At 42.5% G+C, this 18,331-nt stretch overlaps 1 protein-coding gene across 1 annotated transcript in view; it reads left to right on the top strand.

Annotated features, from left to right (window-relative positions):
- Positions 1 to 17,943, top strand: part of LOC309548674 (uncharacterized protein) — a 117,963-nt gene extending 100,020 nt beyond the window's left edge. Inside the window, 4 exon segments of the mRNA XM_082248636.1 lie at positions 8,075 to 8,162; positions 8,165 to 8,215; positions 13,508 to 13,643; positions 17,827 to 17,943. Of these exon segments, the coding sequence (XP_082104762.1) occupies positions 8,075 to 8,162; positions 8,165 to 8,215; positions 13,508 to 13,643; positions 17,827 to 17,851 (300 nt within the window). The 3' untranslated portion in view covers positions 17,852 to 17,943.
- The last annotated feature ends 388 nt before the right edge of the window (positions 17,944 to 18,331 follow it).

The raw sequence follows: 18,331 nt of genomic DNA, 5'->3' as shown, positions 1-18,331 counted from the left end.
GTTGGTTGCAAGGGCATTGGCTGTGAAATACAACTACAAATACAATTCTACAAATTAGCTGGTTCAGATAAATTGATGCTGTGGATTCAAAAAAACACTTGACATTGGTATTAAATGTAATGTACTGTATTATCTGGCGTATAAGACTACTTTTGAACCTCAAAAAAATCCCCCAAAAATGGGGGGTTGTCTTATACGTATATGTATAATATCTCCAAGGTAACCTAAGTATAAGTATTACTGGTTGATGTAATCTCTCAAGACGCTGGCTGTGTGGGAATCCTGTACCGGTATACCGTATGTACCGTAGCTTCGGCTACATACAGTGTACCGCTCTGAGCCAATCAGGGAGAGTGATGTATTCTATTATTGAATGCAAAGCCTGCTTGGATTGGTGGAGTAACATCAGTCCGCCTCTCTGACTCTGCCAATCCGAGCAGGCTTTGCATTCAATAATAGAATACATCGCTCACTGTGATTGGCTCAGCGCGGTATACTGTATGTAGCCGAAGCTACGGTACATACGGCATACCGGTACAGGATTCCCACACAGCCAGTGTCTTGAGATTACATCTACTGGTAATATTTATACTTAGGGTATCTTGGAGATATTATGAGAAATCTGATGTTTTTCAATGGTGTTGCCTTGCTTTGGAAGGGGGTAGTCTTAAACGCAGAGTATAGCCCAAAACCTACGTTTTAACTTGAAAACTAGGGGGGTCGTCTTATACGCCCAGTCGTCTTATACGCCGGAAAATACGATATTTGTAAAATTATAACAAAGCATATGCATCTTTTAAAACCCTAAATGTACCTGATAATACTAAGTATTTTGCGTGGTGCACCTTAGACAGCTGGCCTCTTGGACAGCATATTGATTGTTAGATAGAACTAAAAAAATAGTGGCTGGCTCCTATATCCATATTCCTTTCTATGCTTTAGACAAAGGATTTTTTTTTACTTTTCGTTCAACCCAGTGGGCTGAATAAAAAAAAAAATGGAGGAGATCCCGGTACTAACTGAGTATTGTTAGTACAGTGATCTCCCCCGCTGTGCAAATGTGTTCTGACAGGGGGACTTCCCCCCTACCATAACACACCAGTCAGTATCTGATCGGCTGCTGCTTTTCCAGCATGCTTGTCTGACAGAAGCCAGTTGTGAGACCGGCTTCTGTCGGACGAGGAGCTGCACACATGTCAGGCGTTAACCACTGAATCTGCAGTTTTTGCCCGATTTTATCCCCGTGTGTACCTAGCATTAGACTCCACTTTAATGGCCCTAATGGAATTTACAAAATTCCCATTACACAGCACAAAAAACAAATTTCGCCTGACCTTTACGAAATCCTACTAACCTTTTTACTATGTATTCCAAATAATCATGATAGTTTGCATACATCAGTGATATTGCCCTGGAAACCAAACTCTTTGTTTAAATTCTAATTACTGTACAGGTGACTAACTATTTAAAACCCTTTCATTTGACACCGGGTATCCGGCCTAACACTAAGGTACACGGGGCGCTGGAAATGGCCGTTTAGGAGCAGTTGGGCATTTTTTTCAGAAGCCCCTGAACGCAGCTCCATGTTATCTTATCTGTCCATGTACACAGGGTCGTTTTTGCAGTCATTTGCAGGCAGTTGCGTTCAGGGACTTTTTTTAGAACGCGTTTCAAACGCACAAACGCGTCCGAACGCGTCCGAATGCGATGACCCGCGTTTAGCATTCACATTTTTCCATTTTAAAGGGGAATAATTTTTTTGACCTCTAGGAACGGTTCTAAACGCAAACGCCCGCTAAACGCGGGTGCAAATGCGACCTAACGGACGCTTCAAACGTCCTAAAAATTCCAGCATTCAAAGGGACTTTTAACAGCGTCCCGTGTACATGGAGCCTTAGTGTTATGAAACTCTCTTTCTAACAATACTGCTCTGTACCTATATCCAGGAACTATTTTTGATATCCTTGTTGTTATTTTGATATCAAACTCCCATATTTAATGGAGATAACCTGAAATTACTTAAGATTGTTATATTTCTATTTACTCTACGTGATACCATTATTTGTCATATTAATGTACCAATTATCTTTGTACCACCATCTTCTGTTTCCTTTCAATAAAAGTTTGTATACAAAAAAAAAAAAAAAATTAAAAAATTGGAGATATAGTTGACCACCACACACTTCGGCTGTTGCCATTTTCCAGTCTTCAGGAAAAATGTATTCTTCCAGATTCCTCTGTTTATAGTTACCTTCAGATTTGCCATTTTGTTCAGTACCTTAGGAGAGATCTTGTATTTGTTCGCTTGACTCCTTTTGAAAGAAAATGTGTAGAAGATCCTTCTAGAAAAGCCCTAATCTCTGAAATATACACTACCAGTCAAAAGTTTTAGAAAAACCCAATTTTCCAAATAAACAACTAGACATAACAGAAAATCATGGAATCGTTTTTTTTAACAAAATTTAATCTACATTTTTAACTTATCAAATTAGCCTCCTTTTTCAGATAGAACAGCCGAAATTCTGCAAAAAAATGTGCATTTATTATTTTTTAAAGGTGAACTTATCCTTTAATTTCCTACTTTCTAAATTACTATTTTCCTTGAACCATTAACACATCTCATAGGTCCTCCTATTCTAGATGCGGGGAAAAATCTCAAAAAAATGTTGACACATTTTCTTAGGGGAGCTAGATGCTTAATTAATGACAGGTGGAAACATACATCTTCACTTACAATCCGAGATTCACTGCATTGTATTAAAATGGTGAAGTCCATGGAACATCTCCATGGGACATACTAGAGTATGAAACACTTTACCTAAATCGAATGCTGTGCGGGCTATCTGAGACACTTACTATACTTAGCATCAAATACTAGATAGTTGTCTTGAATTAGAAAATGCTAAATAGCCCCCCTCCCCCCCCCCTTTTTTTTTTCTTAATTTTCTATGTTATCTTCTCTGTCTTTCTGTGTATTTCTTTTTTGAATTCCTACTCTCTGCCGTTCCACATGCTACTATATAGGATGTTATGTATTATTCTTTCTCTTTCTGCATCCAATTACTCCTGAAAGGATTATGCTGCAATGGTGGTGTTTGAATACCTCCATGGTTGTCTGCAATGTTATTACTGCTATGGGTATATAGACAGATGTTTGTTTGTATAATAGTATTATGGTACCAACATCCCTGATAATAATGCAAAAAAACAAGGAGTTGAGTGAAAGCCCTGGTGTGAGGGTCGAACACAGACACCTTGTTTGAAGTGAGGAAGGTCTAGAAATAATGAAGAAAAGGAATGAAAATAGTGAAATTTGGCAGAAAAAAGGAGAATGGGGAAAAGTTGAAAGAAAAAGGGAAAGCAAGAGGGCTGAAAGAAAAATGGTGGAGGGGAAAGAAGGAAAAAGAGGGAGGGAGTGAAGGGAAAGGGGGAAATAGAAAAAAGGAAGGAAAGAGGAGGGAGGAGGGGGGGGGGGGAGGGAGGAGGGGGGGGGAAAAGAAGGAAAGGGGAGGAGAGGGAAAGAAAAGAAAGGCAGAGGGTTGGATGGAGAGGGAAAGGGGGAGATAGGAAGGAAAATTAGTAGAGGGCTAGTGGGATTTTAACGGTACTTGAATCAACGATGGAAAAACCACCATGTATAAAAATATATAAATTTTATTATTCCATTAAAAATTACATACAGAAAGAAGAGAAAAAAAGATTATTGTAAAATAAAAAATTGTACAGAATAGATTACCATCATAGTCATATCAATTACATACAGTTCTGAACATTGCAGGCAGTATCGATGTTATGCAAGCTCCGATAGCCCCAAAACAGGGTACCGGGCATTAACCCAACATGTTTCGCGGGTTTCAACACTCCGCTTCTTCAGGGGTGTAAAATTGTACACTATATTGGTTGCCTTAGAGTTCCTGTGCAATAGAAATATGTTATGAGAACATTGTAATCAACAGTTTTATGCAGAGGGGTTATTTGCATGCACAAACACATACAGGTCCAGGGTTCCCACCACCAAAACACATGCAGGGGTATCCACCCAGTGAACGCCTCACCCACGGATGTGGAGGGGGTCATTAGGGTAGCGTGATTTTAATAATAAAGGTTATGTGTGACATTGTCACAATACCTGTATGTGATAGTATCAGTATCTGGTAGGTCATAGAATGCCCATGAGGTTGTATGGCCAGACAAAGTGGCACTTCTTTCTGTTGAGCATAAAAATATTTATGTAATGCCGTAGCCAAGGGGGGGCTGAGGTTCATCACGAGATTTTCCGCACATGAGGAAATTCTTCGTGATGTCCTGCGCAAACACTGGCCTATCCTCACACAGGATCACACGCTAAATAAATATGTCAAACCTAGACCCGATTTAGTCTTCAGAAGAGCCACATCCCTCAGGGATAATCTTGTTAAAAGTCATTATACAACTCAGAGCCCTTACTATGGTAATAAAAAAGGCACATACCCCTGCGGATCCTGCAGTAGATGCCCTTGGATCCACAGTGGTAATGGTATCCGCCTGCCCAATGGCCAATGGCTAAAATCTAAACAATATGCTGACTGTAATACACAGGGACTGGTTTATTTAATGACTTGTCGATGTGGCTCTTACTATGTCGGCAAGACAATTCGCAAACTAGGACAAAGAATTGGGGACCATGTCTATCATTCGGAGGGAGGCACTTATCAAACCAGTGTCACTAGACACATTAATCTGTACCATAAATTTGATAATTCCGTTGTATCATTTTTTGTCCTAGAAGTTATTCCCCAGGATCCCCGTGGAGGTAATTGGGACAAGCGCATTCTTCAAAAAGAATGCTATTGGATTGAAACATTGAATGCTACACAACCCCCAGGTATCAACGAAATGATTACTTATAAACCATTTCTTGGCTGAATAGGTGGCACATCACCACATCTTGTACTCTGCATAGTACCATCCGGGACCCCCGTGGAGGGTTCCATAGGGCCGCCTATTGCAGCCGCGATCTGCATGTATATGGGACAAATTTGGACCATGAGAGCTTCCCTCGATTTATATTCAATCGAGGGATCACTTTAAACAATCTTACCTTACATATATTGTACTTTACAATATATGTTTGTTTATTTCCCTCTTCTTCTTTATATTCTCATTTTATTATTTTCCCTGGATTTGCTAATATTTACTCTTTATTACAGATCAGCAGCCAAAATTTAGACTATGTTGTAATAATTTGATATGACAGGCCACACAAAAAAATCTTTCTGTGTGATGCCTAGTACTAGTTACTGTTGGTGCTGTTATGATTGGGAACAATCTCAGCATCCTACAATATACCCTTTAATATATGTATTTTTGCAAATATTTCTTCAATATTGGTGTTTCATGTTTATATATGTATATATTATTGTCATATTGTTGTATTTTTCTAATATTCATAAGAATCATTTTCCACCTATACAGGATCTGATTTCCGCATTGGAGCTTTGGTATGCACATTCATTGTCCTCTACTTCCCACTATCCAACTGCGGGGGGCGATATCACTCAGCACTCCCAACGGATGTGTGGTCTCTGGACTGACAGACTTATGGGGCCATGTCCCCGCCCATGTCTGATCATGTGGCTGCGTACAGCTGCTCTTGCGGTTGTGGATTACGCAGCACGGCGCGCGCCTGTGCATTGGCGAGCGCCGTTAGAGACCTGACCCGACGCGATGTCGTCACTTCCGCCCGGAGGTGCGCATACGCGCCGGGTTGAGGGGATGTTCATAAGGTGGCGGGCAAACAATTCCCTTGCAGATGCCGGGGTATACACTAGCAGACCAGACACGAGGTAAGCGCTGGGAGCCATTCTTTGGATATGACAGACCTGCATATGCCTAGATTCATGCTCTCCTAATCTATATACAATCTGTTTTTTACTATACAGGCATTCAAGTGCCTCTTACCTCCTTAAAGGGAGCCTTCATCCGGAACACCCATACATCCCTCCATAATTGCTTATATGCAAACTTGGAGCCAAAAAAGAACTACTTGGAACATCATGATGTATTTATAGATACACTTGTATACTTCCAACTCAAGTTTGGTAAGCTTTAATCTTAATGGAGCTGTGTGTCCTTAAAGGCCTAGAGCCCCCCCCTTGGCTACGGCATTACATAAATATTTTTATGCTCAACAGAAAGAAGTGCCACTTTGTCTGGCCATACAACCTCATGGGCATTCTATGACCTACCAGATACTGATACTATCACATACAGGTATTGTGACAATGTCACACATAACCTTTATTATTAAAATCACGCTACCCTAATGACCCCCTCCACATCCGTGGGTGAGGCGTTCACTGGGTGGATACCCCTGCATGTGTTTTGGTGGTGGGAACCCTGGACCTGTATGTGTTTGTGCATGCAAATAACCCCTCTGCATAAAACTGTTGATTACAATGTTCTCATAACATATTTCTATTGCACAGGAACTCTAAGGCAACCAATATAGTGTACAATTTTACACCCCTGAAGAAGCGGAGTGTTGAAACCCGCGAAACATGTTGGGTTAATGCCCGGTACCCTGTTTTGGGGCTATCGGAGCTTGCATAACATCGATACTGCCTGCAATGTTCAGAACTGTATGTAATTGATATGACTATGATGGTAATCTATTCTGTACAATTTTTTATTTTACAATAATCTTTTTTTCTCTTCTTTCTGTATGTAATTTTTAATGGAATAATAAAATTTATATATTTTTATACATGGTGGTTTTTCCATCGTTGATTCAAGTACCGTTAAAATCCCACTAGCCCTCTACTAATTTTCCTTCCTATCTCCCCCTTTCCCTCTCCATCCAACCCTCTGCCTTTCTTTTCTTTCCCTCTCCTCCCCTTTCCTTCTTTTCCCCCCCCCTCCTCCCTCCCCCCCCCCCCCCTCCTCCCTCCTCTTTCCTTCCTTTTTTCTATTTCCCCCTTTCCCTTCACTCCCTCCCTCTTTTTCCTTCTTTCCCCTCCACCATTTTTCTTTCAGCCCTCTTGCTTTCCCTTTTTCTTTCAACTTTTCCCCATTCTCCTTTTTTCTGCCAAATTTCACTATTTTCATTCCTTTTCTTCATTATTTCTAGACCTTCCTCACTTCAAACAAGGTGTCTGTGTTCGACCCTCACACCAGGGCTTTCACTCAACTCCTTGTTTTTTTGCATTACTGCTATGGGTATTAAAGTATTTTGACTGTTTATGATGTATCATATAGACATATTTTATGCATGTAAAATTTGTACTACGATTGCACTGATGTTCGTTGTTTTTTTTTTTACCTTTTGGAATGTCTTTTCTTCTATGTTACCTGTGATAAGTTTAAATAACTTTTCAAATAAACAATGATATAAAACCTTAAACGTTCACTATCTATTCTTCTAGCTGAAATATCTATCAATTACCTTATTTTGTGCCTTTTATTACCTATGACATGAATGCTAGGTTCCCTCTTCTCCATGCAACACTGAGGGCCTTGCATCTACTCTACAGAGAGCGTAACTCATTCCAGGAACCACTTTTACTCAAACTGGGAAGGGTTGGTATGTTCTTGTGGCAGCAGTAATAAGACTTCATAGCTGTCTAGTAATAAGCAAATCAGCAAACTGACCCCATTATAAAAGTACTGTTTCCATGCCTAGTTTTGTCAGTATGAAACAGGAACGGAGGTCTTGACAGTTGACAGGACTTGACAATAATTACTATGAACTTAGTTAGGCATAAAGGAACAAAGTCCTCAGTATTTCAATTTAAAATTGGCATAGACTTTACCTTATTGTGAGCCAGGTGTGTGCATGGGCATTGCTCCTTGCATCGGTAAATACAGTAAATAACTATCCTTGCCACATTATGGGAACCAACGATCTGGCATTTCAACTTACAACTTTTCATTGAATCAGCCCTTTCATATAATAAAATATTTTACAAACATATTAATCTGTTTCAGTCGAGGAAAGATCCTCAAATTACCATGGTAACATAGGTTAGTAACATGCATGGTTCTTGGTATGTTCTTGGTATGTACACTCTTACAACTGTGATTAAATCTCTTTCAGACGAATGCATTGCAATCTACTTATTGTGGTAGTGGAGTGACTGCAGTGCTTGGCATATCATCTCCAAGTGAGCGAATTCCCCTTGATCCACAGTGTCCGACCTACTGACAGGTCGGACACTGAAAGGATCTGTATTTGGAGGTATTGTTACATTTTACCTGTGTGTTATCTTTAGCTTTATCTGTACATACTGTATGTGTCATTTCAATTCTTCCTAGGAAGGACTTTACTAAGATTCTAAAAGTGGCTACTTTATACATGGTGTTTAGCTGCCTGTCGTCATGCATTATATAGGTGCTGGGAAGGAACTAGGCTGGGCAAACAGGCCAGCAGTAGTGGCATGCACAGAGAGTGAATCAGAGAGGTAAAACAAGTATTATATACTCAATGACACACACCTCCGCTTTTCAAAATACCTCAGAAGCGTAACTACAGGGATCGCAGGGGTCTCATATGCGACATGGCCCCTTGCACCAGGGGGTCCATGCGCCCCCCTGTCACATTTGTCTACACCTGGATGAGAGGGGCAGCTGGAGAGGTGGCATATAGCGGAACCGATGACCTGCATTTTGCTTCTGCAGTTGCTGAATGCATAAGAGAGGGAGAGGAGGAGAAGAAGGCATTCAGCGGCTGCAGGAGAAAATTGCAGGGCATTGGTTCCGCTATATACCGCTCCCGCCGCCTCTCCTATTCAGCCTGGTGCTAGGTGTTTCTGACAGTCATCAGTTGCAAGGAGCACCGGCTCCACCCCCTAGCACTACCCCTGATTCCAGCTCCTGCTTCTTCCCTCTAGGCTTCTCCTGCCATGTAAGTTAAGCCTGGTAGTGAACATACTGTCAGTCCTACTTTAAAAAAGCCCCCTTTTATCACACTGGCCCCTCACCTGTCACCCTGCCCCCCAACTGTCACACTGACCCCCACCTGTCACACTGCCCCCTCTTATCAAACTGCCCTATCCTACTGTCCCCTCGTCACACTGTCCCCCACCTGTCACACTGCCCCTTGTCATAATACCCCCTGTAATAACCCCCCCCACGTCACCCTGCCCCCTCATCACACTGTCCCCCTCCATCATACTTCCCTTGTCCCTCCTTTCACAGTGCCCCCCTCATCACACTGTTTACCATCGTATCACAGTGCTCCTCTCCTTTCACACGGGTTCCCAACTGTCACACTGCCCCCCCACTTGTCACACTTCCCCCCTTTTATCACACTCCGTCATACTGTACCCCCTGTCACACTGTCCCCCCCCCCACCTGTCACACTGCTCCCCCACCTGTCACATGGCCCCCTTTTATCAAACTGCCCCGTTATACTGTCCCCCGTCACACTGTCCCCCGACCTGTAACACTGCCCCCTTGTCATAATACCCCCTGTCATACCCCCTCCTGTCACACTGCCCCCTCTCATTCTGCCCCCTCGTTACACTGTCCCCCTCCGTCATACTTCCCTTGTCCAGTCACAAAGCCCCCTGTTATACTGCCCCCTCTTGTTACACTGCCCACCTCCTTTCACAGTGCCTCCCTCATCACACTGTTCCCCTCTTATCACACTGCTCCTCTCTTTTCACACTGCCCACCTCTCATCCCACTACCCCCCTCCAGTCACACTTCCCAGGTACCCTTCTCCTGCCACACTGTCTCCCTCTTGTCACAATATCCCCTGTCATACTGTTTCCCCACTTACCCACTTATCACAATACCCCCCTGAAACACTGCCACCTCTTGTCACAATATCCACTGTTATACTGCCCCCCTCCTGTCACACTCCCCTCATCATACTGCCTCCGTCACATTGCCCCTATCCTGTCACAATACCCCCATCGTACTGCTTCCCCTGTCACATTGCCCCCCCCCCCGCCATACTCCCCCCTCCTGCCACACTGCCGCCCCCTGTCATACTGTCCCCTTTGTGTTACCCTTCCGCCCTCCTTTTACAGTGCACCCCTCCAACCCCTTCTTTTTCTGAATGGACACAGTAGGTGATCGGTACCGCACTCGCTGTGTCCATTTATAACTGAAGCAAAGTAACTGTGTTTACTATGCTTCCGTTTTTGAATGAATGGGAAGCTTTGTACAGAGCTATTTCTGTCCATTCATTATGTGCAGCTGAGGCTGCAGAGATTGAGATTGAGGGCTCTGGGCTCAGAGGAAAGGGCCCCTACCAGGGTCAGGGGACCCTTTACGGTTTCGTCCACTGAAGGTTCTAGTTATGCCTCTGCTTAGAGTCCCTCAGTATTTATGTTGTATTATGTTATTAATGTTTTTAAACCAATTACTGAATCAATGCACCCTGCACTTTACTACCTGTAAAATGCTGTTCTCTCAGGCAAGAGTGGCCAGGGCTGAAAAAGAACATTAGCATGCGCCCCCCTGTCACATTTGTCTACACCTGGATGAGAGGGGCAGCTGGAGAGGTGGCATATAGCGGAACCGATGACCTGCATTTTGCTTCTGCAGTTGCTGAATGCATAAGAGAGGGAGAGGAGGAGAAGAAGGCATTCAGCGGCTGCAGGAGAAAATTGCAGGGCATTGGTTCCGCTATATACTGCTCCCGCCGCCTCTCCTATTCAGCCTGGTGCTAGGTGTTTCTGACAGTCATCAGCTGCAAGGAGCACCGGCTCCACCCCCTAGCACTACCCCTGATTCCAGCTCCTGCTTCTCCCCTCTAGGCTTCTCCTGCCATGTAAGTTAAGCCTGGTAGTGAACATACTGTCAGTCCTACTTTAAAAATGCCCCCTTTTATCACACTGGCCCCTCACCTGTCACCCTGCCCCCCAACTGTCACACTGACCCCCACCTGTCACACTGCCCCCTCTTATCAAACTGCCCTATCCTACTGTCCCCTCGTCACACTGTCCCCCACCTGTCACACTGCCCCTTGTCATAATACCCCCTGTAATACCCCCCCCCCGTCACCCTGCCCCCTCATCACACTGTCCCCCTTCATCATACTTCCCTTGTCCCTCCTTTCACAGTGCCCCCCTCATCACACTGTTTACCATCGTATCACAGTGCTCCTCTCCTTTCACATGGGCTCCCAACTGTCACACTGCCCCCCCACTTGTCACACTTCCCCCCTTTTATCACACTCCATCATACTGTACCCCCTGTCACACTGTCCCCCCCCCCCCACCTGTCACACTGCTCCCCCACCTGTCACATGGCCCCCTTTTATCAAACTGCCCCGTTATACTGTCCCCCGTCACACTGTCCCCCGACCTGTCACACCGCCCCCTTGTCATAATACCCCCTGTCATACCCCCTCCTGTCACACTGCCCCCTCTCATTCTGCCCCCTCGTTACACTGTCCCCCTCCGTTATACTTCCCTTGTCCAGTCACAAAGCCCCCTGTTATACTGCCCCCTCTTGTTACACTGCCCACCTCCTTTCACAGTGCCTCCCTCATCACACTGTTCCCCTCTTATCACACTGCTCCTCTCTTTTCACACTGCCCACCTCTCATCCCACTACCCCCCTCCTGTCACACTTCCCAGGTACCCTTCTCCTGCCACACTGTCTCCCTCTTGTCACAATATCCCCTGTCATACTGTCCCCCCACTTATCACAATACCCCCCTGAAACACTGCCACCTCTTGTCACAATATCCACTGTTATACTGCCCCCCTCCTGTCACACTCCCCTCATCATACTGCCTCCGTCACATTGCCCCCATCCTGTCACAATACCCCCATCGTACTGCTTCCCCTGTCACATTGCCCCCCCCCATACTCCCCCCTCCTGCCACACTGCCGCCCCCTGTCATACTGTCCCCTTTGTGTTACCCTTCCGCCCTCCTTTTACAGTGCACCCATCCAACCCCTTCTTTTTCTGAATGGACACAGTAGGTGATCGTTACCGCACTCGCTGTGTCCATTTATAACTGAAGCAAAGTAACTGTGTTTACTATGCTTCCGTTTTTGAATGAATGGGAAGCTTTGTACAGAGCTATTTCTGTCCATTCATTATGTGCAGCTGAGGCTGCAGGGATTGAGATTGAGGGCTCTGGGCTCAGCGGAAAGGGCCCCTACCAGGGTCAGGGGACCCTTTACGGTTTCGTGCACTGAAGGTTCTAGTTATGCCTCTGCTTAGAGTCCCTCAGTATTTATGTTGTATTATGTTATTAATGTTTTTAAACCAATTACTGAATCAATGCACCCTGCACTTTACTACCTGTAAAATGCTGTTCTCTCAGGCAAGAGTGGCCAGGGCTGAGAAAGAACATTAGCATTTTACAGCATGAAAATGCATAACAAGTGGAAATTCCATTCATTTCCATAGGGCCTAGTTAACCTGCTCTGCAGCTTACTGCTTTTTATTATATGGACATACCAGTACTCTTTTTTTGTCTGTTTACATGTGCTAAGCTGTTCAATGAGTAGTACCTGCATCATGAAAAATATCTCTTTCTAATATTATTCTCTTACTTTGCATAAAAAAATTAAAACCTTTATAAATTGCATAAAAAATGTTATCATGAAGAGATAAAATAACGAAAATGTAATAAATGTGAAAGGACCTGGGGGAAAGGGGGCAAGAATAATCCCTGCAAAGCCTTTAACTGATGTTCTCTATGACTGCTTTTTTAAAAGTGTATGTGTAGACAAAACTTTTTTTAGTTTTGGATAGAGAAAGGAAGGGTTAAAATCCCTATACGTTTTGTTTTTTTCTTGCTGTCTGTCTTTCTGGGAAGATTTCCTTCACTTTTTGTTTTTGAGATTCGACAGGGATTGAGAAGGAATCTCTGCAAAGTGAAGCAACGTCCTATTTGAAGCTGGTCATATTTCCTCATGAACTGGCCAAAATCCACTGTGTGGGTGGCCCTGACACCACCTTCCCAATATGACATCTCTAACAGGATTTTCTCTTGCTTTCCTTCTCAGTGACAGTGGTCACCAAGTCAAATATAGTGGGTGAATCTCCCCAGCAGGACCACAGGCAGTAATACAAACATGGCAGTGGACCTGACCCTTTCCTACTCTATACAAAACTAAGAAAAAAGCCTGTACATATACTGTAATTTAAAGGGTAACTCTCTGAGATAGTTATTCATTGCTATTGAGGTGTTGCATGGAGCCATCTGGGTGGAGTGAAGTGGTCTTTTGCATCTGTTTGAATTGGGGGCATATGGTGTTGCATTTCAAGAAACATTGAAATTAATTTGGATACTTACCATCAATTTTCTATATGAGCGAGTAAAACCAATAAAGCAATGTACACCCACCTTATCATCCATATACATTAGATTTTGAATCCAGCATTATTTTAATCTTGTAATAAAATTATTTTTAATTTTTATATACACGTGTCTGTCCTCTCTTGTACCAGTAAAGTCTGACATAAATGAGTTTTGGGGACTTGAAGGGAAAACTTCGCCTATTGCCTTTAAATAGGAACCTGAATATATACTAATGATAAACCTTTCATTTTTTAGGCTTCAAGGGTGATGAAGTCACCAAGCTTGTAGATGATTATATGAAGAAAAAAATCAATCTAAGCTTTTTGGTTAGCAAAGAATTGAAACTGGATCAGATCAATGAGGCATTTGAGCTACTCAGCAGTGGAAAAGGGTGTGTATATCAAACTAAACCTTCAATTATACTCAGCATAAAACTATGTGAAGTTTACCATTTTGCTTATAATCTTTTAGATACAGTATCTCACAAAAGTGATACACCCTTCACTTTTTTGTAATTTTGTATTGTCTTTTCATGTGACAACACTGAAGAAATAATACTTTGTTACAATGTAAACTAGTGATTGTACAGCTTGTATAACAGTGTAAATTTGCTGTCCCCTTAAAATAATTCAACAAACAGCCATTAATGTCTAATCTACTGGCAACAAAAGTGAGAACACCCCTAATTGAAAATGTCCTAATTGGGCCCAATTAGCCATTTTCCCTCCCTGGTGTCATGTGACTTGTTGGTGTTACAATGTCTCAGGTGTGAATGGGGAGCAGGTGTGTTAAATTTGGTGTTATTGCTTTCACTTTCTCATACTGGTCACTGGAAGTTCAACATGACACCTCATGACAAAGAGCTCTCTGAGCATCTAAAAAAAAAAATGGTTGCCCTACATAAAGATGGCCTAGGCTATAAGAAGATTGCCAAGACCCTGAAACTGAGCTGCAGCATGGTGGCCAAGACCATACAGCGGTTTAACAGGACAGGTTTCACTCAGAACAGGCCTCGTCATGGTCGACCAAAGAAGCTGAGTGCACGTGCTCAGCGTCATATCTAGAGGTTGTCTTTGGGAAATAGACATATGAGTGCTGTCGGCATTGCTGCAAAGGTTGAAGGGATGGGGGTCAGCCTGTCAGTGCTCAGACTATATGCCGCACACTGCATCAAATTGGTATGCATGACTGTCACAGAAGGAAGCCTCTTCTAAAGATGATGCACAAGAAAGCCCCCAAACAGTTTGCTGAAGACAAGCAGACTAAGGACATGGATTCCTGGAACCATGTCCTGTGGTCTGATGAAACCAAGATTTGCATGCAGCTGGTGCGGACATCCAGGTGAGATACAACCTCCCTTCACTTCCTACCTTTTCATGCCTTTTGTCTTTTTCAACATTTCACCACTTTTTTTCTTCTTTTTCTTTTCCCCTGGACACATCTTTGGTCATTGCACCGGTTTTTTCCTTTCACTCCACATTCTTTTGCCCTGTCTGGAGCTCCCGACTCAGGGACATTCTCACTCACTGATTTCTCACTCGCCTCGTTCTCTTCCATTCTGTTTGGTACTTGTTGCCCTAGCACAGGCATTACTCAATGATGCTAATACTTTCATATTATCCTTATTTGTTTTTACTTGAACGAATTTATTTCTAGAACATTGCTACTGTGTGTCATTATCATCCCTGTGCAACTCTTAACATGTCTCAAACTATTTACGCTTTTAACCAGGCCGGCTCACTTACTCTCTTCACTTTACCTTTGTGACACAGCACCTTTGTCATTATGTTTTAGGTTCATTGGATGCACAGAGACCAGCACTTCTCTTGGGTCCCCCTTTTTTCCTTCTCCCCTTCTTTCCCCCTTTTGGTTGCCTTCTCCTCTCCACGATTCTGACACTGGTTTTGTTGGAACACACGTCCATACATAAACACTCTCTCCTATAGGGTATAACCTTGGGATATAGCATATACTTCTACACTATGATATACTGATATATTCATGATATACCAATACATATACGATACTAATATACTTGGATATACTCTTTTACTTTTATGTGTGTGTTCTCAGCCAGTGTCAGGTCATTCACCCTGAGTCACTCGTTTTCACCACTCATGTTTCCCAGCCTGATTCTCCGCCTAACTGCGGCATATCCTTGCCCCTTCAGCTCCCGGATCAGACGAAGATACCCCCACTTCATGGTAGCGTTCACCAGCCTGATGCAGTCAGAAGTAAGTGCAGTTTCCCCTCTAGGGACAGACACTTTTATATATATTTTTTATATATATTTACTGGCCAACATAAGATATAGCGGACACTGACATCTTTTTTGATCACTCTTAAACAGATTCATTCGTATACTCCTGATGAGTGGACGCAAGGACCCACGAAACGCGTAGAGTTTCCAATACAGAATATTCATTGTCATGCAATACTAATGTTGATATGCTTTCATTATGTTCAATATGCTGCCATGCTGTCACTTCGCTACTGTATTTGACATGCCCTATATGTCTTGTAACTATGTTTGTGGTTATGTATTTATACTTTTTATACAATTCAATTTGAGAATAAAACTTACTCTTTTACTCCCAGTGACTATTGCATTCACCTCATACAAAGTCCCGTTAGGGCTATTTCTTCTTTTTCGCAACCAATAGGGATGGAGGTGTTTACAATTGCTATTGTTGGACCCCCTCTTTGACGATGAAACCAAGATGTGTCTTGCCTACAGTCAAGCATGGTGGTGGGAGTGTCATGGTCTGGGACTCCGTAAGTGCTGCCGGAACTGGGGAGCTACAGTTCATTGAGGAAACCATGAATGCCAACATGTTCTGTGGCATACTGAAGCAGAGTATGAGCCCCTCCAGAGTCCACCATGATAATGACCCCAAACATACCTCCAAGACAAGATAACCACTGCCTTGCTAAAGAAGCTGAGGGTAAAGGTGATAGACAGACCTAAAGCCTATTGAGCATCTGAAAAAAATAGAAGATGGAGGAGCGCAAGGTCTCTAACATCCTCCAGCTCCGTGAGGTTGTCATGGAGGAGTGGAAGTGGACTCCAGTGGCAACCTGTGAAGCTCTGGTGAACTCCAAATCCCAAGAGGGTTAAGGCAGTGCTGGGAAATAATGGTGACCACACAAAATGTTGACACTTTGGGCCCTATTTGGACATTTCCACTTAGGGGTGTACTCACTTTTTTTTCTAGCGGTTTAGACATTAATAGCTGTGTGTTGAGTTTTTTTGAGGGGACACCAAATTTACACTGTTATACAAGCTGTACACTCACTACTTTACATTGTAGCAAAGTGAATTTCTTTAGTGTTATCACATGAAAAGATATAAAAAAAATATTTACAAAAATGTGAGGGGTGTACTTATTTTTGTGAGATACTGTATACTGTATATGTAAACTATATACTACAACATACATGGGTGAATCTAGGGAGGACTGGACTGGGCTGGGGAAGAGACGCATCTGGCCCCTCGGCCCGTACAAATAATATATGTTGGGTTGGTAGCAGAGTGGAGATATTCTCCCATTAAGGTTTTAATCAGCACAGGATCAGTAGTTTGTGACAGATGCTGTGCAATATTTAGTTACCTGCACCCTGTTCCGACTTGTGAATCCTTTATGTTGTGTTGAAATTTTGTAAAACCCACCTTCCACTATGGTCATTTTGTATAACTTTCTTTAGTACACAGAAAATTGTTGCCAACCACGAAAGAGCTTTTTGATCGTGTTGGTCTTCCAAGCCAAAAGATCTTAGTCCTCCCTTGATGTAGATTAAAGTGGATCCTGCACCTAAATATCAATGTGCATTTCTGTGGATTAAAGTGGATCCTGCACCTAAATATCAATGTCCATTTCTGTAGTGTACCCACCGCCACCCCCCCCCCCTTTCCTCCTTCCATTGATGGAACTCTATTTAAAACACCTTTAGGGAAAAAAGTTAGCTTATATACTTACCTTCCGCCCATGTTACCTCAAGGAGGGTGACATCATCCTCCTTCTAGAAAGATTGTGAGATTGTTTAGTAGCCCAATCTCACTTAGATTACAGTCCTGGAATCTGCTGCAGCCTCTTTACTCAATATTGTGAGTGCTCAGAATTTTCCAGGATTTATTGGAGGGATTATAACCTATACCCTGCACTAGATGATATATTCCCTGCACTACAGAAATTGGGGAAAAGTAAGTACAATATCTAACTTTTTTCCCCTACATTTTTTTTTTTTTTATTTATTATGGCATTTCAGCAAGGGCAAGAGGAAGCACCCTAATAAACAGAGTTACCATGGAATACAAGGTCCAATATTTAACACAGATTTTAAAATTTAGTACAAGCTTTCAAATAAAGAAATTTGCAAATATAAAGCATCTCATTACAAGCAAGGGATAAACACAATGCCATGAATAAATTTCCTAGTAAATAAATAACATATGCATAGTAAAATGTATAATTTTATTTCTATATAATATGCCCTTACTGTCTTGAAAATACTGTATATAATACTTGAATCCTAAACACTGCAAATAATCTTTCTCCCCTTTTTTCTGTCTTTAGGATTCGTACCATTATAAAGTTCTAAGCAGCACATGGATTTATCAACAAATGATTTCTTCTTACATTCCTCAGTCTGTTGGGCACAACTGTATGTTATGCTTATTTCCAAATGGAAGGTGTATGTTACATTAGTAAAGAAAGATTTATGTGGCATTGTGGCTATTATTTCTTTTCCCTGTGTTTTAACTAAGCAATATACAGTGGAGGTTATTCAGTAAAACAGTTCAAAGTACATAGACTGTATAACTTTAGCTAGGCAAATGAAATGTAGAAATTGTGTGGGCATGTGAAAATAATACAGATCCAGTACTGTATTTTTGAGGGTTGGAGAAATTGACATTGATACTGACACTGACTGCTGCATAGCCTTGAGTCTAGAACTGATGTAGGACATACGGGAGAAGTCTTTAGGATCCTCACTAGTCACATACCCCTTGCTTTTTGTGCAGTATTTGTTTAGCTGTTTTAGTAGTATAGATGTATTACCTTCTGAACTTTTTGGAGA

This window comes from Pelophylax lessonae (assembly GCF_965119305.1).
Source record: "Pelophylax lessonae genome assembly, chromosome: 1".
Lineage (NCBI taxonomy): Eukaryota > Metazoa > Chordata > Amphibia > Anura > Ranidae > Pelophylax > Pelophylax lessonae.
Note: the sequence above shows the minus strand (reverse complement) of the source record. Positions and strands in the feature narration are given on the sequence as shown.